Below are 24,687 nucleotides of genomic sequence, written 5' to 3' on the forward strand. Positions count from 1 at the left end.
GACCCTTGCTGCCTGCCGTGAAGGAAGCCCCACTGTCGTTCCCTGTACATATGCCCAACCCCACCACAAACAGATCCTTCCTCCCCCCACCCTGCTTGCTCCCCATCAGAAGCTGGCAGAACTCAAGGCCAGGCAATACCATCACGACACCAACCTCTGGACAAAGGACTTGACTTCTCTGAATAATTCTCTGAGCTCTGAAATAAGCCTGTAAATTCTGGTTTGACTACAAGATGTCAAAACCAATAAATTTACATTAAAAATAGATGGAGACAAAGAATTAGAGATGCCATTTCTTGGAATTTCTACTTTGGAGCAACAACCTGAAGGTCAGTCTCCTGAAATCCCAGAAAACATGCAAGCCACAAGGCTAGTAATTGCCTTATGTCCTTCAGTATCATCTGGGGTACCTGTTCCATTTTGTGTAACATTCACTGTCCAAAGAGAACTAAATCTACCAGATAGAATCTTACCTGACATGCAGGAGACTGCTGTACAAGGCTTTGATTCAAAAAGTATTAAATCATGTAATTGTGACAGAAAGCTTATGTACATAACACGGGTGGAGAATACAACTAGCAAGACTCATGCTTCACTAGCTGTGACACCAAAGCATCTTCAAGTACCCGAGTCACTAATTTGTAACAAAAAGCATCAGGGGTATCACAAATGCTGCCCATGACACGTTGGAACTAGGGACATTCTAGCCAAATGCTAGTTTAATTCAAAACAACAACAACAACAACAACAAACAAACCCCACCCGAAACAACAGACTTGCAGTGATGGTACTCAAACATTGAAACATTGAAGATGGTGTCTAGAAAGATATGGACTGTCCATCTCTGGAGATGTTCAGAATTTGAGTGGACATAGACCTCAGTAACCTGATCTAATTGGGTCTATTCCAAGCAGAGTCTTAGTCCAGAGGTCCCTTCCATCCTAAATCACTCTGTGAGCAGATACAGGGCCACCCTTTGAGACCTGTCCTTGTTTTTCAGCTGAGAGCTGATGTTCTTTAAACTCAGAGTAAATTACTATCACAGAATCATAGAATGGTTTAGGTTGGAAGGGACCTTACGGATCATCTAACTCCAAGCCCCCTGCCATAGGCAGGGAAGTCACCCACTGAGGTGATCAGGTTGGCCAAGGCCCCATCCAGCCTGGCCTTGAACACCTCCAGGGATGGGGCATCTACAACTTCTCCTGGCAACCTGTTCCCGTGCCTCATTACCTTACAGTGAAGACTTTCCTCCTAATGTCTAGTCTAAATCTATCCTCTTTTAGTTGAAGATCGTTCCTTGTCCTATCATTATCTACCTGAGCAAAGAGTCCTTCTCCATCTTTTTTATAAGACCCCCTTTATGTATTGAAAGGCTGCAAGGAGGTGTCCCCGGAGCCTTCTCTTCTCTGGACTGAACATCCCCAGCTCTCTCAGCCTTTCTTCATATGAGACGTGCTCTAGTCCTCTGATCATCTCTGGACTTGTTCCAATATGTCCACATCCTTCTTGTGCAGGGAGTCCCAGAGCTGAATGCAGTACTCCATATGGGGTCTCACAGGAGCAGAGTAGAGGGGGAGGATCACCTTCCTCAACCTGCTGGTCATGCTTCTTTTGATGTAGCCCAGGATATGGTTGGCTTTCTGGGCTGCAAGTGCACATTGCTGGCAATATCTAGATTTCTTGCCAATATAGAATGAGGAGTATCATCTTCACCCCAAGAATACTTCTTGATAAAAAGACCTTAATCTCAAAGAAAACTGGCAGGTAAACAGCCCAAAATACACCTCTGAGGATCTGCTGTCAAAAAAGCAAATAAATAAATGTATGGAACTGGAACAGAATGCATTGAAATAGCATTACTTTAATGAATAGTATTGTCTCCCAATCTTACTGGGTATCTGGTGCTCACTTGATATCAAAGGATCTAGGAATCAAGGAAGATGCAAGATAGGATAAGGAAGCAATAGAAGATGAAGTGAGCTATTGCTCACTACAGCTCCACAGTTGTATTTGCTACCCCCAGCCACGTGGTCCCGACCCTTCTCCTTTGTCAGTGTTAATGGTCACCTCACTCCAAGATGATGTGATTCACCTCATTGAGTGGGCTAAAAATTAACAAAGCAAAAAAGTAGATAGCTTTTGTCATGCTCAGGTTGCTGATATGACTGAGTGAAAGATCTGGTAGCTGCTGGGTCTGAATAGTAGGGGTGCAGTCACACTCCAAAAGGAATGCAACAGAAGCAAAATGACTAAGAACAGAGTACACAGTACTATTTTCAACTCATTACAGCTCTATATTGGATTTACGTTGTAAGATTTTGGTAGTAGGGGGCTGCAGGAGTGACCTCTGTGAGAAGAATCCAGAAGCTGCTCCATGTTAGATAAGGGCCAATTTCAGCCAGCTCCAAAGGGACCCACTGCTAGTCAGAGCCGAGCCAGTAAGCAATGCTGTTTGCGCCTCCATTAGAGTAGATTTGAGAAATGGAAAAAACTGCTGCACAACAGCAGGAGTTAAGAACCAACCCTGCAGACACCAAGGTCAGTGAAGAAGGAAGGGGAGGATGTGCTCCCGTCAGGGAGCAGCAGTTCCCCTGCGGCCTGTGGATAGGTGCCTGATGGAGCAGGCTGTCCCCCTGCAGCCCATGGGTCCCACATGGAGCAGATCTCCACACTGCAGCCCATGGCGGAGTCCCCAGTGGAGCAGGTGGATGTGGCCTGGAGGAGGCTGTGGCCTGTGGCGATCTGCCGCTGGAGCAGGCCCTGGGCCAGAGCTGCAGCCCATGGAGAGGAGACCAAGCAGGAGGAGATGATCTGGGGGGAGACGTTGCCCATGGGGGACCCATGTTGGAGTATTTTGCTCCTGATGGATGGAGCCCATGGTGCAGACCCATATCAGAGCAGTTCTTGAAGAGCTGCTGCCTGTGGGAAGCCCATGCATGATCAGGTCAGGAAGCACAGTGTCCCGTGGGAGGAACCCCATGCTGGAGCAGGGGAAGAGAGTGACTGTGAAGGAGTGTTGGAGACAAAGTGTTATGGACTGACCACAGTCCTTGATTCCCCATTCCCCTGTGCCGCTCAGGGGGATGATGTAAAAGAGGGTGGATGGGGGCAAAGTGTTTGTAGTTTTCTTTGTTTGTTTCTCACTGCTCTAGCTTGTTAGTAATAGGTAATACATTTCATTAATGTCCCTATGCTGACTGTTTTGCCTGTGACGATAACTGTTGAGTGATATCCCTGTCCTTTTTTCAACCCTTGAGACCTTTCTACTGTATTTTCTCCCCCTTTCCCTTTGAGAAGGGGGAGTGAGAGAGCAGTTGTGGTGGAGCTCAGCTGCCCAGCTGAGTAAAACCACCACAACCTCTTAATACAAAATACAGTTACACATATGCCTGTAAAGGGAAAATTTCAAAATCCACTTTCAGAAAGAGTGGTCTCATTTCAAAAGGCTTAACTTGTGAAACCTACTGCCACAGGATGAAAAGCGAAATCAAAGACTTTGAAAGATTTAAAAGAAAAGATCAAAGCTGATATGGGTAAGAAGAGTTTGTGAGGATAAATAATGCTGTCAAACATCAAAAGTTGCATGAAATTAAGACAAAAAAAAAAAAAAATCCCACATTTCAGATTGACCAAATTGTTTTAGAAAATCATTCCCTAAAGGTAGGCTAACCTATAATTGTCTGCTGCAGATTTGATTTTCTTCTGAAGAGATGATGTGGGTTGCCAGCAGAGTCACAGATAAAACTAGGGATAAGTCTGGGAGACCAAGCAGCAGTGGTTTACAGACATGAGATGATTCTCCAAATCCGGACTTCTCCATTTCTTCTGAAGTACCAATTGTCATAATTTAATACAGTCTCATGTAAAGCATTGGTGAGGCCATTCTCAAAAAAGACAACTATCATTTTGTAGTCACTCTAGGTACTCCCCAGGCTCCTTACCCTGACAATTAAATTAAGCCTCAGAGCAATAACTCTCCACTGAGTTTATGACTAGCTAATTATATTCCTAGGTCTCTGAGACTCAGAACTCTTGCCTAGCTCTCTAGATGCCTCCTGTGGTGGATATTTCACCATTACAAAGGTATAACTCTGAAATACAGCAATTAACCTTGGCTTCTTCTGCCTTTCTGCCCTGGTGCTGTCTTTTCCTGGACACATGCCAGCCTGCCCTTCCCTGCATTGCTAGTCCTGGGCACAGTCTCACCTGCTGGTTACTAGGAGAATAGGGGGTTTCTCTCCGGGAAATTCCTGTGCCAGACTCGCTCGAAGGAGCCTGCAAGAGAGAAAACAAAGTTACTGTACAGCAGCAACGTCCATGTATCTCCCTTTGCAGTGACACCAGGAGGCAAGGGAGAACACTGATATCCAGCCTGATGCCAGCTACTGGCCACTTCACCGCAAGAAACCAGAGTTAGCATTGGTCCAATGACAGCTGTTATGTGGCAGAAACTTGCAAAAAGTACTAGAAATAGCAAGGGAATTACATTGAACGTTAGAACTCAGATCACATCAAAATGCCTTGCAAGGCGAACTGAATTAGGTTGAAGCCTTCTGCCTTGTAAGACATTCCTGGAATCTTCTCCCCCTAACTTCCTGTTAGCCCTCAACAGGATGAATCACAGTTTAGACAGACATTGTGTTGTATAGACACCAAGCAACAAAAGCCACTCCCAACTGAAAGGAGACAATATTCATCCCCAGCCACATCCATTGTAGACCCTTTATGAGCAGACGAGCATAGGAAAGACAGGGCTCTCACCCCTTCTGCAGGAGCCTATGACCAGCAGTGCTCTGGCTGAGAGCCAGCCTACAGCCAGCCCCAACAACTGCAACAATACAGCAGAGCCCCCGGTAATTACCATACTGTGCATGTGAATAAGGAGCATGATTTGAAAAGTATTTTAGATGCCTAAAGATGGAAACAAGTTGTTTGGGATTTAGAGAATTAAGTAAATTTAGGGCTTTGCAATTAATACCATACTCATGTACTAGTGAATCCTGTTAACTGGATTCAGGTCAGCCTTGGGCAACAGTAATTCTACTGACCAAGCCAGGAGATGTAATCTGAGGTCAATATTGAAGAACAGAAAACATCAGATTCTTCTTAGCACTCTAGTGACAGAGATGTGGCAGTCTCAACACATCTACTTCCATGCCACTGCTACGTTCTCACTTACCCTGCTTCTTAGTACCTCTGTCCAACCCTTCCCTTGTGCGACAACACACAGCCTACCAATCCATCAAGGAGGGAGCTGTTCTACAAAAAAATAATTCTGCAAAGAAAATAGTTAAGCTCCCTAATGAAGTTGACATACAATTCTGGTGTCAGCACACAGGATGAGAACATACAGACCAGGGGAATCAATTCCTTTCAACAGCAATGTGGAATTAGATTAGCGCAAGCTAACTGTGACACCCACCTCCAGATTGATGATAGCTGATCTGGCATAAAACCTGCCTTCAAAAAGGGCCAGTCCTTTGTAACCCCTGCTTTTTTGAGTCATTAACTCTGAAGGTGGATATATCTCTATTATGTCCATACCACAGACTTTGAATATACTGAGGGGTTACAGAGATTCCACTGCATGCCTTGTCCTATTCTTAAAATGCCTATACATATGTGAAAAACAAATTGTCACCAAAGAACTAGGCTATAAACATCTAACAAAACTATAGCTAGGTGTTGTTTTGTTTTGTTTGCTTCTCTGTGTGTGTGTGTGTGTATTGGGTGGGGTATGGTGTTTGCCTAGTGTTCTTTTGCTTCTCTTGCTCTTTGAATCTCCAAAAGGCTCAGAAATTTGGAAGAAGGGAAGTGGGTGTGGTACTAATCTGGGGCATGCAAGTTTTTGGGCCTAGTCCTCCTTGCTCAGCTATTCGTTTGCTGTGCAGCAGTGAAGAAGCTAAATACAAACAGATTTTCACAGTGAAAAGCAAAGCTCTCCCTTGACAACTGAAAGCCTAGATATACTGAAACATGTGACTTCAAGGAACAGCATGCTCCTGGGCTGTAGATTAACAATGTCAGCTGCACTGCCTCTTAGTTTTCAGGGGTCTAAAAATGTCTGTTTGTTCAGGCCCAGATACAAACGTGTGATACCATTACCCTTCTTCTACAAGCCCTGCCAACTTCCTGCTCTCACAACTGCTGTAGACAAGGAACACCACTGTTCCTGATTTTTGCCTGCCCATAGAGACACTGGTGGAGTTGGGGGGAGGGAGGAGGGAAGAGAAGGTCCTCCCCAGTCCTTACATCACTGCCTCCTCACAAAGAGGGGCTTAGCAGCATGCATACTTGGCAATAACTGGGGTTCATTAGTGGCTGGAGGACAATTCACTGACTGTCAGTGAATGATTGCCACTGCACACAGAAGCACGTATGTTAGATGGGACCAGCCCCTGCACAAGCCTGGCATCTGGGGCCCAGTGCATGCACGGTGGTTTAGTAGGAGGCAGGTGGCTTTAACTGTGTGATTGCATGCCACACACAGCATGCCATGGGACTGCTTGCCTTGAAGTAAAGGTTGGTCTTCAGCACTCCCTCCCTGCCATAGCCCAGGGGTGGGCCCCCCAGACAAGCCTTGCCTGCTGCTTTCCCCTTTCGGTTAGCCACCACAAAGGGGTTCTCACTGAAGAGGATTGGCTGAGAGTCGATCATACACTCTTGCTCTGGCGTCTTTGGCATCTGGTCCTGGGACAGGGGGCAACCTGTGGGATCCTGCTTGTCTAGCTGGGGCTTTTCTGCCCCACTTGCACACTGGTTGGGTGATGCAGGGTCCTGGGGAAGGCCAGGCACACGTCTGTTGATCAGGCCTGCAGCTGTTTCTGGGGAGGAGTCCCGGCTATCCTGGGCCACTGGCGGAGACAGCATAGCGCAGTCACCCTCCATTCTGGAGCTGGCCCTATTATACTGAGTAAGCTGCGAGGAAACAAAATGATCAGAAAGACATGAAAAGAATAGAGCAAAGGAGAGGAGGCAGAAAATAGAGAGCAGCTGCTGATGCTGAAGGATAGGGGAGAGAAGAATTTCAGTACTACTTCCCGTACTACCATCCCCTCCCTCTCTTCTGCTCTATCACCGATCTTGTGATCCTTAATACAATTTCCAAGAGAGGACTTGTTCTCACAGCATGCAATACATACACCAAGTAATCAACAGGCACATGCATACTCCCTGCATTTTTCCAGTTCTCATACATATTCCAGCTTGCATTTCAGCAGCTCAACAATAACACTGCTGCTCATTAGCTAAAGTGACTGCCAAAACCTGCACAAGCACAGTCTTCCACCTTACCACAGCACATTCTCAGCTCCACCATTACATAGCCAAACATCGCCCGTCTCACCCCAGCACACTTTCAAGTAGCTCCAGCACTATCTTACAGAGTAACATCTCGCATCTTGCTCCAGTGCACGTCCATACAGTCACACAATAACACCGTATTTCTCATCCCATGCAGATCCATCATATCTGCATGTACAATCGTTCTTTTATGGTCCCATTTCATAAATACGCATATCAACTGCTAGTACCAGAGAGCTAGATAATAGCTAACAGAGCACTGATCTCTTTCAGCACTCTCACTGAAGGCAGAACTGAAACAGAGTTCCAATTCTGCCTAGGATCAACTGTACCCATCCAAGATGAAGCACTGACCTTTCCTCTTCTACTTCTATAAAAGAGTGCTTGTTACCCCAGCCAAAGCCTTCTTCAGGAAAGCAGAGATAATCACAGAACAATGTTCCAAACTCCTTCTGTCCAACTGCCTGCTGTGGAGGAGAAAGACCCCTTCTGCTTAGAGCACATTCTCCAGTTCCCGTGTCATGGCAGCGGTCACAAAAATAGCTCTCAAGGGCTGGGTGGGCTGGTGACTACAATGGCAGCTGAGAGGCTCAGGAATTTCTGAGGCCCTCCCCCAGCCCCTCAGTCCCAACCCAACCTAATGCAGTAGATGGCAGAGCCCTGGCTCATATCACATTTCTTCAGACAACGAAGCCTGTGCTACCCTTAGAATTACTGTTATTGTAGCTATGCCACTTTTTAGTAAGACTGCTATCAAAAAAATCACACACCCCAAACCAGAAATCCAACCTTATTTTCCCAAAGTGCCATAATCTACACTAGCAGAGTTGTAGTAAACACAAAGTTACACCAGGCAAAAAGTATTTTCAGGAACATTGTTTGTTTGCTTGTGGATGCAGTAATGAGAACACTACTAGCAATCCACCACTGCAAGGTGGGTTTGCTGGTCCTACAGACAGACCACTCTGGCACTACTGCCACTTTCCCTTGCCAAACAGGAGACTACAAATACTGAACAATGTGTATTCCAGGTGAATCCCACAGTCACTAAGGCCTACCTTGCTCACACAAAGGGAAAAAAGATAAATGACACTTTTATGGCACTGTGGAGGTGGTCATCTCACCAAGACTGCATGAGGTCTTTTAGACCTCAAAGCCCTGTTTTGTTCACCAACATGACTGGAACTGAGCTTCACATATTCCTCCTTTAATCTCCAGCACTACCGCTGCAGCGTTGCATTCTAGTGCAGGATGCCCTGCTCCCTCCTCTCCACAATGGATTATTTTTATCAAACAAGTAACAATTTCTGTTTTGGGTAGGCAAAGATTTTGGCAATGCAGTGTGCTTTCCCCAGCCTTGCCTCTGTCACTCCACAGTCCAGCAGAGAGGACAGTAATGTTTTACCATGCTTTCTCCGTGGAAAATGCATTTGCAGTTCTGATCTATCACTTTGCCCTAACCTGAAATCTCACTGCTACAGAGAAAGAATCAGTGACTAGAAGTTGAAGAGATTCAGACTAGATAGTACAGATTATTAATTAAATAACAATGGTGACCTGTTACTGAGAGATGTAAAGTCTCATCCATTTCTTTTAGTCCAGAAAGCAAAATAAGAGTTTAAATGTTTTGTTGTGGCTAGACACAATCTTTCATGGGTATAGTTTTCATACCTGTAACATGCAGAAAAATGAAATACTACAACAGCTCCTTTATTAATGTGATGGTATTATCCTGAATTTCTGGTGCACTGGGTGCTCTGCAAGACACCGAGTTACTGAGACGCTGGCATGGCCAGAGGGCATCACTGAGAAGAATATTCTTATGCAGCTTTCAACTTAACATTTGTAGTTGGGATTTTAAAGCCATACAAACACAAAAGGCATTCAGCACAGTAAGCCTCTGTAACTCTAGTCACAAAATGACCAAAACACAGCAATACGGACTAATCCAAGATGGACAACCATCTGCCCTTTCTTTAGGCATAGTTCTTGGGGCATCCCCATGAGAAATTCCACCTGCGAGCTACAGCAAAGATATGGCAGAGGTCTGCACCTACTCCTGCTCCACAGTGTGAAGAACAGCAGGCCCTGCACTCGCTTGCAGGGCATCACACAGCAACAGAAGATGTGTAAGACGCTGTTTAGGAAATAGTACTTGGTGAGAGAGTTGGGCTAAGTATAGGAAGAAAAAGAAACATACCATGGGAATAGGGCAATAGTATTAGCCCTCTTAATCCAGGCAGGCTATCTGCAGATAGACAACCTGCTAACTGAACTGCAGGAATTTCTGCTGGCTGGACCAAACCATGCTTGAATCTTCCAGTCAGTCATCAAATAGGCTATGTGCAGTTACTGAAGGAAAGCCAGAACCTTGCTGGCCTTGAAGCCCATATCTCACAATCTGAGCAGGTTTATTTTTTTCAAACAAAGCAAAAACAAGGCTGTGCAAGACAGCTGGAAGAAGATAAACATAGGCACTAATTGGCCCTTCCCCTGAGATGGGACATTTATAGATGCCGCCCTTACACGCTGGCATTCCAATGTGTTCGGCTGCACATTCCAGTGCCCAGCATTCCTGGGCTGACACAGACCGCTAAGGCACAAGCTCCCAAATGCTGCTCTGCTCTGGAAGACACAGGCTGTTCATCAAGAAGCAGCTGCTTGCATGGGGCTGGCTATCTCCATGCTTCCAGCTACTAAGTTACATTAAGAGATGCTACGAATACTTTAAACGTTTTCCTGATAAAAGTTTTCTGTGTGAACAGCCAGGAGAGAAAACTCAAAGCCGGGGAACATAGGGTGGAACAATATGAGTCAAAGCTGGTGGCAAAGCAGACCTCTAATCAGTGTGAAAGCAGAAAAGCAAGAGGGCCTGAAATCAACAAGAGGACAGATGAATAGGAGAGAAGACCTGTCTGGATGGAACGAAATGGAGACAAGTAAATGTAAAAGAGATTATCCTGAAACAGTGGAATGAGAACACAGAAAACATCAGGTCTGGTGGCAGTGGAAGGACAAGAGATACTTAGCCACCAAAGGGGTGGTCTTGCTGCAATAGCAGGAAAGGAAATAGAGGTTAAGACTGAGAATGTGTCTCTGAAGGAGCAGGCAGAAACACGGTAGAATAGGTATGATACACAGAGGACAAAACAAGACCAAAGGAAACAGAGATGGAGAGGTGAGTTGAGACTTTGAACAACACAGGAAGGATGGGTGACAGTAATTCATGAAATCTGTGAAATCTGAATTTTCTCTTTGCTGAGTTGCCTCTGTATACCAGTGTACTGGGTCTGGGATGTTAACTTTCCCTGCAGCAGCCCATACAGTGCTGAGCTCTGCACTTGTAGCTAGAACAGCAGTGGTACCACAGCAGTGCTGTGTCTGCTGCTGAGCAGTGCTGGCACAGCATCAGGACTCTCTCTGACCCTCCTAGGGGGTGGGCAAAAAAGTGAGAAAGAAACATCAGCAGGGCAGCTGACCTAAACCAACCAAAGGGATATTCCATACCATATGATGTCACACTCAGCAATAAAAGGTGGGAAAAGGAAGAAGAGGGGAGGGGTGGGCTCTCATTGTGAAAACGTCTGTCCTCCTCCCGAACACCGGCTACGTTCATTGAGGCCCTGCTTCAAGGACGTGGTCAAGCATTGCTCATTTGTGGAAGTAGAGAGTAATTTCTTTCCTCTGCACTTCCACATACCTTTACTTGTTTTCTTTTGTTATTCCCTTTCCCCCTCCCTCTTCCCCTTTCCTTTTTTTCCCTTTAGTTGAATTGTTTAATAATAAATTTTCCTTAATATTTTTTTCTCTTTAATTAAATTATCCTTATCTCAACCCATGAGTTGTTCTTTTCTTTACTTCTTCCCCTCCTCATCTGAGGGGGGGAAGTGAGAGAGAGGTTGTGGTGTTCAGTTGCCTAGCAGGGTAAAACCACCACAACCAGGGACTGAAATGCAGAGAGGTGGGAAGTATCCAAGGCTGTGATAATGCAATCACTTCTACTTTGCCTTTTGCAGTTCTAGATGGGTCTTGACTTTGCTTTAATACATTTGCTATCAGTGCCCTGCATCCCCTTTTTTCTCTGCACAGTGCCCTGCATCCCTTTTTTTCTCTGTTGTCCTCTGTGTCCAGCAAAATCTTCCCCTCCCTATTCTGCAGCTTTCAGTACTTGCCTCCTTCTATGACAACTCCCCACACACTCCCATTCACACATATTCTTTTCTCCTGTTGAGCTGTTCTTTCTGCCTTGAGACACCTTCTTCTGTGTCTCAGCAACTACAGAGGCCGCTTTCCTTTCCAAAACGGGAGGCAACCTGTCGCTCTGCTCTCCTGTTTTGTTCATTCTGATCTTTCTGTTTACAGCTCCCTCCTGTTTCAGTGTTGGAAGTCTACTACAGTTCTGCTGAGAGTACCATCATCTCTCACACTAGTGCACAAGGTGAGGGCAGGTAAGGGGATGATCACAGCTTCTCCCATGCAGGGACCCACAACTCAACAGCCCCTCACTTACAGTGCGATTGACTCTCTGTAAGCCACTGCTGGGCAAAGCAGCCAGGGTCCGATAGTCCAGTCTCAAAGGTTCACTCGTGATATTCTGGAGAGGGGCAAAGGGGGGAGCGAAAACAAACAAACAAACAAAAACAACACAAACACCAGGAAGAGATCAGGCCAAAAGTCAACTAAATCAACTATAGAGAGCAATTGAAAGGAAACCACCCCTAGTAATAACCACAGCCTTATTTCCAAACTATGCAGGAAGTTCCCACGCTTGGAAGTGAACCTGGAATTGTTCCAGACACAACCACAGGGAAACATGATAGATGCTGGCCTTGAGAAAAACTGCAGAAATCATGCCACAATGGGCCTTTGGTCATCCACTGGTGCACAGATCCTCACCATTTCTCCTGCCCCAGTGTGCACACATCCATTCCCTTACAGGAAGAGAAAAGCATATTATATACTCACCATTATTTATTATTATTATTATTATTATAAATAGCATCCAGAAAGACTTCCAGTCTGGAGATGGAGATATTTGAGAAAGTGGTATCTTTTCTCTACCTTAACTCAAACTCATTGTATACTTTTGTTTGTTTTTACTTTCCAGTTGAATTTGCCTGGCTTTCAAATTTTAGCCACTGTTTTTCAGCATTACTTTCTCAATCACATTAAAGACTTCTTCATTCCTGGTATCTTCTCTTATATCCTGAAGTCAAGTCTTTTTAGGGGGTTAGTGGTGAGGGGAGAACACAAATTGAGGGGAATGAGTGCTTCTACTTTTAGATATTTTTCTAGGCTTTAAATCCAGTCGTGGCATTTTTCTGTAACTCTCCAACCCTCCCACCATGCTCCTCACCTCCGCCGCCTCCTCCTCAAGTTGCTGTGTGGCTGCCTCCCGCTCCCTACGCATCCACTCCTTCCATGAGACAGGACAGAGTCAGAGCAGCATCCAAGCAGTGCAGGCAAAGAGAGAGGGAAAGAGGTCAGCACCATGCTGGGCAATAATTTGAGGGGAGAACAGAGAGGCATGAACAGAACAGGGCTGGCACCAGGATGGGACGAGCAGAAATCCAGCACATGAGTTGGGCCCAGGGAAAGAGAAGTTGGCATTCTGCATGAGCTAGGTTATTGCCACCAAAACAGATGGGAACAGACACCTCACACAATACAAGCCAGGGTGTCACCAGAGGAGGGGAAGAGGGCAGATGTCTCTAAGATCCTCAGCAGGGCCAATCCTGGGGAAAAGGAAGGGGAGCTAAAGCTGCCTAAAGCAGCACAAACCGTACCATCACTGAGGGATAGGAGAAGACTGCTTATTGCTAGAAGAGACATCTTGACAGAGCACAGATTGGGGAAGCTTGGAGGGAATGGAAAAACAAATCTAAAGAGCACAGGCTTTTCCTTTCCATCAAGGAAAAAGACCTAAAAAAATCACATGCTTGTTAACAGCATCACAGCCAAAAGGCTATAGACAGACAGAAATTGTAGGCAGGGCTTAAAAGCGGCTGGTTAGCACAGCACAGGAATATCATGAAAGAGTCACGAAAGAGATGACTAATCTCACACACCCTACTACAGCCTTGCCTCAAAATTGCAAGAAGAAGGTAATAATATGTGTTATTTGTTGTAACAGAAGAATGATATCTGTGCATTTTGTGACTTTTCCCCCAGAACCTATGCTGCAGAGTGAGGGCTGCGGACAAAAGGAACATAATTTGTCCATTCTATTGCGTATTCCAGCCCTCTCGACTGCTCCCAAACAGCAGCACCCAGATGGTCCAGAAATCCCAAGGCTGGAAATAAATCTGAGAAATGCAGAGGGAGCCACCTGAAAATTCTGATATGCACCTAGCTCGCCTCTTCGAAAACCTCTGTGCATTACCACTAGCAAATAATCAATGCCCCACATCACACCCCCGATCTCCAGGCAGTAATGAGAGACATGAGAAGACAATAATGCTCTGGTGGATCACAGGACCCAATGGCATATTTAGGGATACTTATGCTAAAGTCTACATTAGAGCTGGTTACGCATATTTTGGACAAGTATTATCTGTAAAATTGGATATTCAAACTGACAGTAATCTTTCAAGTTCAAATTTTTCATAAAAAGCAATCATAATGCCATCAGTACTTTTTAAAATGAGAGACAGCCAAGGCTACCCACTCAATCATAAAAGCTTTTCTGTCTTTTGGTGGTTATTTGTTTGTTTGATTGTCTTGACAGTTTCTGGGTGTATTTTTAAGTAATCTCAGCATAAATTTTGGAAAAGCCTTTACCCACCTATGACTGAACTAATGCAACGTGCTTAGACAGAGCCACATGGTTTTGAAGCAGGACTGGCTCTTGGTTTATCCAGAGGTTTTAAAAATGTGGGTAATAACTTCTAACATCTGAAGGCTATTAGAGAGCTTTCAGATCCATATGCTACCAATTTAAAACTGGTAGGAATATTTTTTGCTGCAACAGTAACACTACAAAAATAGGTTTTCTGAAATCACAACATATCACTCTACTTTCCTTCCTATGCAAGGAAGGAGAATTTTATAAGAAAAAAAATAAATCTTATCTAAGTTGGTTCTGCTCTGAGCAGAGAGCTGAACCAAAAGACCTGTAGAGGTCCCTTTCTGCCTGAATTACTCTATAATTCTATATGGTCCACTGGAAGACTTCCCCTGTACGTGTAGGTCTCAGACACCATCAGAACACTTTGCAGATCCTTAAGACAGACAACCCTTGTTCAACTCTTGCACATGGTGATGTCAATCTAACCAAACTTTGTGCTATCAAAGATGAAAAAAGTTTCAAAAGGCAATCTGTAACATGCTGAACCCCTTTTGTCTCTCTACTGCAGTCTTTCATAAAGTCATATTCCTGCATAGCCCATACCAGTCGTGGACCAGAAGACAGGGTAGGATTATATAAAATACATATATTTAATGATTACACACTGCATGACTGAAAAGTCATAAGGCTGTTTTCTTGTTCGTTGTTCCATACTGTTACAGCCTGTGCCCATTATTGTTTTTTCCAAAAAATAAAAAAATAAAACCTCAAGTGTTAACTGAACTAGAAGGATAATCTCCATCCAGAACTGCCAACAAAACTGCACTCTTGGGGTACAGCAAATGTAAAAACAAAACCAAAAACCACACACACACACACCAAACAAACAAACAAAAAACAGGTTTACTGAAGCCCATCTAGCTGAGGAATTACAACTACACATAGAACCTACATAAATATTATAGTAGATCTAAACTGGAAACCTGAAAAAATGCCTGCAACATGTACACACATTCATCTGCCAGGAAAACAGATTTACAACTGACAGTACTGAAGAATCTAATTTTCCAAAAGGATCTGACTGAATAAATTACAGTTTTAAGAAGGATAACTAGAAAGCCTAAGTACTGAGAGGCTTGTCTCTACTAATCTATTTCTGTGAAAGACTGAACTAATGGGTAGAAATACAAAATTCTCATGACCAATCAGAAAAATGGCCATGAGGAGCACCAACTTCTGATTGATTAACAGGGTCAATTCTTCAAGCTCGGTGCAACTTTGAGCTGTGTGTTCTCATCTTTGCTCAGAAAAGCTCTGTCAGACCATGGAGTGCTGTCTACACAGAACTGATTAAAGTGGGACTTCCAAGATAACAGGCCATTTTCCTCAAAGTTGCAGCTTTGAGGAAACCTTGGTCAGAAAGTATCGGCAAGTAACAAAGACAAACTCCACAAAGAACAGTAAGTACCATCAAAAAAGTACATAGGAAGGTATGGCAAAGCCAAAAAGCAACTACAATAACTGAGAGGTGCACTATGGAGAGAGACGGCCCAAAGTTACCCACGGCAATCACATTTAGGTAGAGGTAATCTGTGGCATTTCCTTAGGGCTCACAGACTTAGCAGAACTGTCAAGAACAGATTCCACTACATGAAAAGTCTCTCACCACTTTCTCCATTTCTTCTCTCTCCCACTGAGTTGCTTCTCTCACCATTTCCATCTCCTAGGAGAGACCAAAATTAGAGCCACTTCACCCAGTGCTCTCTCCTCACATGGAGCACCTGCAGCCCCATGAAGATTTCAGAGTCAAGTCCTAGTGCATTCCTGATAAAAGTGCTGGGAACTGCTGATCCCATAAAAAGGAAGTCCATTGTCCATTATACTGCAGATTGCACACACTGAGGGAGATACTTGAGATTTTTGGAAACTTTTTCCACTCTTCATCATTCTCCCAGCTGTAGCCAGAATACTCACCTTTTGTAGGATCTCCAGTTCTTCAGGGCTTAAATCACGATCAATAGATGAGATACTTTCTAGGCTATTCTTCCGCCCCATACCAGCAGCAAAAGGGTTTGCAATAATTCCTGGAGACATCTACAAAGCAAAAAGGGAATAAACATGGTGAAGGCCCATAGTATACCATACAAAAAATTCTATATCCTGGGTTACCAGATGTAGAGTACTAAGATGCTCCTAGGCTAGTCAGAACTGTTTCACAGCTTAAAACTTTATTTCAATGGTCAGTTACACAAGGAAATTGAGGGCTAAGAAAGAAGAATCTGAATTGAAACAGGTACAGAAAGGGGCAAGGTTACCAAGAACTGAGCACATAATCTAATGAAGGATTAAAAAAAAAAAGCTTACTTGATAAGCCTCAAAAAATTGATAAGGCACGGGCTTGCTATGGGTGTTTTCCTGTGGGGAAAGGTCATCTCCAATAGACAGACAGAAATTTATTTTAAAAGTAACATCAGTCAGTACAACAAAAAATAGGCATAAAATATACCGGACACAATTAGTTTGAAAACTACATTTCTAGTCAGCACAGTGATATAGTGAAACAGCTCTGTAATCAGCAGAAGATATACAGCCTTGGGAGACTACTGATTTATGAACCACCAACCACTTCCAGTTCATACAGCAGGAGACCAAACTTTGAAATCTGGGAACTCAAAAAAAAATCTACAGCAAAAGGCTGGAAAATCCAGCAATCTTCTTTGCAGAATAGGTGGGATCCTTACAGTACTGGTCACTACAAGGGCACCCTGTACTTCGCTCTTTACCTCAATGGCAGCTGCAGCCTTGGGATCAAAGCCATCACACACCAGCACCAAGAGTGTGTCACCCACACTTCGCAGAATCTGTACTGCTTCTGTATGTGTCATTCCCAGCAAACTCTGATGATTCACCTCCAGGATCCGCATTCCCACCTTCAGACGGCCATCCCGAGCAGCAGCACCAGAGGAGCTCACCTACAAGGAATGGGCAGAATCAAGATTTTACTTCAGGAGTTAAGATTAAGTAAACATGGAGACCATCAGGAAGAATCATAGAATCACAGAATATCCTGAGTTGGAAGGGACCCAACAAGGATGATCGAGTCCAGCTCCTGGCTCCACACAGGTCTATGCAAAAATTAGAATTCAGACCATATGACTAAAAACATAGTCCAAACGCTTCTTAAACTTTGACAGGCTTGTTGCCATGACTATATCCCTGGGGAGCCTGTTCCAGTGTGTGACCACGCTCTTGGTGAAGAACCTTTTCCTGATATCCAGCCTGAACCTCCCCTGTCGCAGCTTGACTCCATTCCCTCGGGTCCTATTGCTGGTCACCAGAGAGAAGAGATCGGCACCTGCCTTCTTCTGTGAAGAAGACGAGGCTGGGCCATCAGAGGAACAGGAAGATGAAGATGAGGATATCCAAAAACCATCAATAACTACCCGATTGACTCTGACTGTATCACACACTGATTGGTAAGAGGGTCCATCCAGATGACTGAAAAGCCCGTGTAGCTGAGAATTCTAGAAATTCTGTGCAACTATAAGCCACGCTAATGTAGTCCCAAAGCTGGAAAAAAACAAACAAACAAACAAACAAACAAGAAAACCTTGAAGAAAATAGGAAGGCCTGTAGCTTGTGTAGTCTTTCGATAGCTTGCGTAGTTTTTTAGCTGAAAGAAAGAGACAAGTAGCCTCGAGCTAGCAGAAGCAAGGAAGATAAGCGATAAAACGTAAAAAACAAGGAGAAAAACAGCCCCAGACTGACCTATAGTAACCTTTTGCTCATTAAAGGTCATTAGCATATTAAAATCACATCTATCAAAACGCTAATGTACGCTAATGCGGGATTTGGTGCTGTGCCCTCCCCCTCACTGTTCCTCTGTAATGCGCAAACTCAGTGGAGCTAAGTTAGGTGAGCTGTAATAGCCAATCAAAAGTAGCCAAAGATAGAGTTTTCACAAGTTTGCTGTGTATAAGTTACAGTCATTTGAGCCAGAGGTATACTTGCTTTGCAAAAGATCGCCAAGCACCTGACTCTGCAGATTTATATAATTATTTAATTAAAAGACCTTTGTGTGGATTCTGACTCTGTGTACTTATTGGCACGCCGCACTGGGCATGAACCTACGGACAACACTAAGTGTAAGAAATTGTTGATAACAAGCTATGATGGTTGTTAACTTTTTTTTTTTTTTTTAATGAAATAGTAAATCTCTAATTATAATCACAGCCCTGTGGCCAGTCCTTATTCTGCCAAGGATCCCTAAAGAACCTGTCTGTCCTCCATAGCGTTGGGTGACAGCAGCCAATTACTACAAAGGATTAACTGGCAGCTATGGAGCATCCACCATCCAGCAAGAACTCTTTAGAGTAGGGGCAGAGTTTCCACCCTAACATATGAGCTAGAAAAGGAAACAGTGACATTAATATGAACATCCAAAGCAAGCAAGGGATGTGAAATTACACTCCTCATCACTATGCTCCCTTGGTAAGAAAGAAGATGCAGTACTTTTTGACAAATGTCAGGAGAAGTATAAACTTATATATAGTATTTTGTTGAAAATAAAACTTGTGTTACTTCCTGGGAAAAAGCAACATGACAAATGAGTATGCACACAAGCAGTCACAAACAAAAGGGAAAAATTACACACATGGTGCACTGCACATGAGGTACAGTCAGGAATTAATTCATAATGCTTTCAATGAAAGGAGGAAAATGAATGCATGTTTCAGTGGGCAGAATGGCCACAAGCACTTGAGGGAAGCAATAGAAATTGAGGGGAAAAAGAAAGAAGAGTGGATTTGTGTAATGGAAAAAGAACAAAAGAAAGAATGCAAGGCAAAAATAAAGGTAAACATAGGAAATGAGAAATTTTACAGCTGTTGTTGAGGAGGAAATATGAAAGGAAACACATGCACATGCTTCAGCGGATGGAGAAAAAACTAAAAACGAAAGGAGAATTAGTGTACCCAGTGAAAAGTGGAGAGAGCTCACAAAACAAATTCCCACAAGGGTCACCTTTCTCCCTATCAGTCCTTGCATGCAACCAAGTTGCAGAATTCGTGGTCCAGTACCTTGGAAATGAAGATGCCTTCATCAGTGGGATCAAATGGATTTCCAGCATGACCTTTTGCTCCACCCCGGATGCTGATGCCCAGCTTCTCTCCTGGAGCCTTTTCAATGCATATTTCCTGCAAATACAGAAACAGTCTTCCTTGTTTCTGGGTTAAGTTCAGGCTGGGATTGTTGAGGAAAACGTTTCAGTAATTGGCCATATTCTAAATATAGTGAAAGGGGCCTGAATTCACTCATTTGGCACAGTTGATTCTTTTTTATGTGGCTCTGCCCTTTCTGTATTCCTGTCTCCTGTTCAAGACCAGTCTTTGTGAAATCTGAGAATGATCAATTACGATCACAATATCATCATGGTCCTGGCAAGAGACCCTCCACAGCCCTCGACCGTGTATGTACTTACATGAGAATGGATTCCTCCACAAAGGAATTACAGAATCATAGAATGATTTAGGTTGAAAGAGACATTAAATACCACCTAGTTCCAACCCCCCTGCCATGAACAGGAACACTTTGCACTAGATCAGATTGCTCATCCAGCCTGGCCTTGAGCACTTCCAGGGATGGCGCATCCACAACTTCTCTGGGCAACCTGCTCCAGTGCCTCATCACCCTCACCATGAAGAATTTCTTCCTAATATCTAATCTAAATCTACCCTATCTTAGTTTTGAACAGTTACCCCTTGTACTGTCATTACACTCCCTGATGAAAGAGTCCCTCCTCTTCTTTTCTGTAGGCCCCCTTTAAGTACTGGAAGGTTGTTATAAGGTCTCCCCAGAACCTCTCTTCTCCAGGCTGAACAACCCCAACTCCATCAGCCTATCTTCATATGAAAGGTGTTCCAGCCTTCTGTTCATCCTTGTGGCCTTCCTCCAGATCCAGAAACTTTCCTCTGGATCCAGAAACTTTAGCCAGAAGTTTGGCTGTATCCTAGACCCAGACTTCCAACTAGATAAGAAATTGCCTTCAGAGTTGATCCTTCTAACAAGAAGAGAGTGCAGCTTACCTCAGTGCTTTTACTCAGAACCTACCTGCATACCAGGTGGTGGCGGATCTCGTCTTACTAACACAGTCAGCTCCTGGGTGTTGGAGAGTAGGGCATTCACTGCTTCCTGGTGGGTAGCATGGCGCAGATCAATACTATTCACTTCCAGAATCCTGTCCCCTACACGGAGTCCACTGCGAGATGCCAACCCACGAGGAATGACCTACAAAGAATCATTAATGTTACAACTAGAAAAGAAAATTCCATCTCCTCTTGGACATACACTGATAAAACCTGTAGACATGCTTGAAAAACAGGTGAACAGCAAATAAGTGTTATCGACTTCAGCAGGAGGAAGGTGTAAGGGCCAATTTTTATCATGTCCCTATGCTATCCTCCAACATCTTGAGGCATGTTTTGCCTTCCACAGATAAAGTTCCCCGAGGGGTATTACACCTGTGAAGAAGCTGCTCAAGTGCATTACTGTGTTACTGACTTTCAGAAAGCCTCCATAAAAAGGTCAGTTCTATCCTCTAAGCACAGTGTACAACCATGTACATGTACTCTCACTCAAACTCTTTCTCATTTGGAGACTTCTGAAGCACTGGAAAAATGTGCTAAATCACCAGTACCTTGGAAGGCAAGACAGTAGCCAGAGAGATACAAACTCAGCCTTAATGTCACAAAAGTTGAACTGATGTTGCAAAGATTGAGCAAATGCCTTGAAAATTGTCCATATATCAAGACATCAGGGAGGCTGTGACACAAGCAGAAAGGACATAGATTTTCAGTCATCTGGCAAAACTTGATACAACTGGTACTGCTTATAGTACCATTTATTTGCTACTGGACAATGTTCAAATGGCATTTCCACTTTTGTTGTTAAGGCCAGAAGTAGTCAACTAACCCAGTGGATGATTATCACAGGTCATTATATGCACCACTGCCTTCTGTGCTCAGAAGAAAACTGTGTTTTAACAGTTATCTCCCAGATGAATATCTAACCTCAATTTGAAGGTGTTCAGGGCTGCAGAGACTACGACCATCTTACAAAATTTTCCCAATGAATAATTATTCTTGCTACTTCAAATCTCTCCTCAGTTTTCAGCCCAATATTGTCTTTTTTTTTATTATTTTTCTTTTTCTTTTTTTTTTTTTCCTCAAGGTACAGTTTATTTTTTTTTTCAATAGGAAAAAGCACCCCTTGGTACTTCGCAATTTCCAAATTTCACAATTATATTACTTTTTTTTGCAGTTTTGAAAAATCTTCGTAGCTTTGAATAATCTTTGTCACTTTCATTTCCTCTTCACCATCTAAAATCTTTTGAAATTGCAGGTATTTCAACTGACTACGGATTTTGGTTTTGGCTTAGCCAGCACTGCCTTCAGATGAGTTTCGAGTTTCAGTTCCCTTCACTGTCCCTTATTACATGTCCAAGTATCACTTGGATGACTGTTTTACACTGGGAACTCATATTACAGTTCATTTGTTATGATGCTCTTATGCTTTTCAAAGTTACTGCTTTCCAGAAAAAAATAGTGTAAAAGGGAAAACTGGTCTACACCAACTATATCTAGATGCAAAATCTCATGCTTAGTTATATCAAAGTGTATTTCTTTGAAGAGGAAAAAGTAATCGACTTCCATCTTTCCTCCTCATTATGAATTGCAATTGCAGTATATTTTTGTTCAGTTTCTTGGCTGCAATTTGAGATTTACGTTCACACAGTTGCTAAGGCTGAATAGCATCAGGTCTGGTACAAATCCTTGTAAAATCCATCTGGGAGCCCTCCCATTCACTGACACCCTACCTCTTGAAAACTGCCACCCGGTTTGGAGTCCATTGATATGTTCTGTAATGTTATTACATGGTGCTAACTTTCAATTAGGTGATAATATAGTGATCATCTTGTAGGACTTTTTTTTTTTTTTTAATATTGTACTAACTCTGGCTGGGATGGAGTTAACTTTCCCCACATCAGCCCATTAGAGCAGTGTGCCTTGCACTCGTAGCTAGAACAGCACTGATACCACACCCATGCTTTGGCTATTGCTGAGCAGTGCTGGCACAGCATTAAGGCTCTCTCCAACCTGACTCTAAAGGCCAGTAGCCTTTGGGGTGGGCCAGAGGTGGGAACGGGACATTGCCAGGACAGCAGACCTAAATCGACCAAAGGAATATTCCATAGTGTATGATGTCATGCTCAGAAATAAAAGCTGAGGGGGATGGTCAGAGGTTGGACTCGGTGATCTTGGAGGTCTCTTCCAACCTAGACTATTCCATGATTCTGTGATTCTATGAAGGGAGCCAAATGGCGGGGACTCTCATTATGAAAGCATTTGTCTTCTGGAGCAACTAGTACATGTATTGAGGCCCTGCTTTCCAGGAAGCGGCTGAGCATTGCTTGCTGATTGGAAATAATAATCTTTTTTCCTTTTGCTTTTGTGCACAGACTTTGCTTTTCTTTCATTAAACTGCTTCTATCTCAAAAACCCACAACAAATATCAAGCTACTTCACCAATGAAAAATTTAACACTGGCACAAAATGAAGTAAGATTTGCTCTAAAATGTCATTCATTGTGTTTGGTCTTGTATAAGCTTTTTAACCTGAGTAAAATCTTTGTCGTCTTTTCATTATTTTGCTCTGTCTGATGCCAGACTAAACAGGAAATAACTTCTCGCGGGAATTTTGAAAGAATTCAAATGTTTAACTGCAGCACTATTGTCAAAAGTGCATCATCTACCATTATAAATGGTAGATGTCACTACCATTTACTGTACCAGGACTGACAGTGTCAGTACAACTTAAGTCTACAAAGAATGCTCTAGAGGGTATCTTGAGAGCTACAGACCAACAAACCTAACTTCTATTTCTTGTAAAATTATAGAGTCAAGAAAGAGTAAAATCTGTGAGCACATGGATAGGTAGCGTTTGTTGGTTAAGAGTTCTAACACTCTCACATCAAAATCCTTCATCTTAACCTCAATAATTAAATAACTCAGGATCATTCACTGCTAGGCTGCCCACACAGGACTTTACCTTTGAAATGAAGACACCTGGTTCATGAATCCCAAATGGATGGCTTGAATGGTCACTGCCTCCTACGATACTGAGTCCCAGGGGACCACCTGCTTTTACAAGGTGTATTTCCTTGAAGGAACAAGAGGTAGAGTCACAGAGAATAGATATCACACAAGGACCATAAACACTGAAAAACATGGAGTCAGGGATGTTCTGTGTGAGTGAGCACAAAGTAATCTCCCACAGGACAATAGGGTTACCCACTACTTTTCAGTGCTCCAACAACCCAGTAAGCCAGCCCTCATCAGACTACCACTTTTTCATATGAAAAAGTACAAAGATTAAACTATCCCATGTTCTAACAGACAGGCTCACCTCAATGGGATATTGATCCTCCAGGCTTTTAGACAGATGGTTCCTTTGCAGTTCCTTGCAGGAAGGTGTCTCCTCAGGTGGGCTCTCCCCATGGCTGGGAGGTGGTGGTGGGGAGTGCATGCGCACTCGTGGCACGCCTGGTGAGTCTCCCTCGCTGAGCTGCTCTGCACCCTCTCTCTCTACCAGCAGCACGATGGTGGGGGAGGATGCGGTAAGCAGCGCTACTGCCTGATCATGCCTGGCTTCTGTCATGTCTACCCCATTGATCTAGAACAACCCGCAAACTCAGTGTCAGACCATCACACGAGTACACCCTGTCATTTTAAGCCCTTAGCAAAGCACCCTAAGGGACCCCATTCTGTGAAAACCTGCCCCTTCCCAGAAATCTATAACCAAAGCACTCTGTAACCTACCCCACTTCTTCCTATCTGGCAAAAAGACATGGGCACCTGCACATTCCCAGCTGACCACCATCCTCTTTCCAGACAGATTACCAACCCCTTTCACCTTCCCCTCCATACCTCCAGGCCCTATCAGCATCAGTGATGCTCCAGAGGACTACAAACACCAAGTATGATGATGCTGTACCTCCTGGAGTGCTACAAAGCTATTGTCAAGACTATGCCCTTGTTCATTCATTATCAGGAAAGTATCTACGACTCCTTTTTGGCTTTGCATTCCAGCTTTCCTACTTGGCCATGACAAAAGAAACCCAAGAGGTTGCATTAAAGGAATGGGTTCAAAGATCTTAATATGGGAGGAAGGCAAAAAGCAGTGATTCCCAGAAGTGATGTCACAGTACACTAATGCACCATGGCATCAGCTACCTTTGAACTAGGGCATTTGCCCATATCAATCACCCTCAGAGCCCAGACATAGGCACTGCAGAGCTGAAGGACACAATCTGATGTGTGACAGGACCTGTTGCTAGCTACTGGGCCGCTGTTCCCTCATGCTGGGCAAGGTTAAGGCAGTCTTGCAAGGATAGCACTGTGTTGTCAGTTTTAAGCCATAAAAAGTGTACCACAGGTATAAAAAGAATTGGAAGCAACAAGAAAGACTCAGCTGGTCAACAGTGACTGTCTGGCTGACTCAAAAAGAAAAATTGAAATATTTTGGACAAGAAGACATTAT

General features: G+C 43.7%; 1 protein-coding gene across 1 annotated transcript in view; it reads right to left on the reverse strand.

The window, feature by feature from the left end:
• The window catches only part of SCRIB (scribble planar cell polarity protein), a 113,606-nt gene that overhangs the window by 28,914 nt on the left and 60,005 nt on the right, over nt 1–24,687 (reverse strand). Inside the window, exons 21-31 of the mRNA XM_035318143.1 lie at nt 23,554–23,820; nt 23,197–23,307; nt 20,201–20,377; nt 19,171–19,287; nt 16,876–17,064; nt 16,067–16,186; nt 15,759–15,815; nt 12,662–12,721; nt 11,816–11,899; nt 6,514–6,921; nt 4,210–4,278 (exon numbers count right to left, since the gene is read on the reverse strand). Of these exons, the coding sequence (XP_035174034.1) occupies nt 4,210–4,278; nt 6,514–6,921; nt 11,816–11,899; nt 12,662–12,721; nt 15,759–15,815; nt 16,067–16,186; nt 16,876–17,064; nt 19,171–19,287; nt 20,201–20,377; nt 23,197–23,307; nt 23,554–23,820 (1,659 nt within the window). The remainder of the gene's footprint in view (nt 1–4,209; nt 4,279–6,513; nt 6,922–11,815; nt 11,900–12,661; nt 12,722–15,758; nt 15,816–16,066; nt 16,187–16,875; nt 17,065–19,170; nt 19,288–20,200; nt 20,378–23,196; nt 23,308–23,553; nt 23,821–24,687) is intronic.

This window comes from Oxyura jamaicensis, chromosome 2, assembly GCF_011077185.1.
Source record: "Oxyura jamaicensis isolate SHBP4307 breed ruddy duck chromosome 2, BPBGC_Ojam_1.0, whole genome shotgun sequence".
Classification (NCBI taxonomy): domain Eukaryota; kingdom Metazoa; phylum Chordata; class Aves; order Anseriformes; family Anatidae; genus Oxyura; species Oxyura jamaicensis.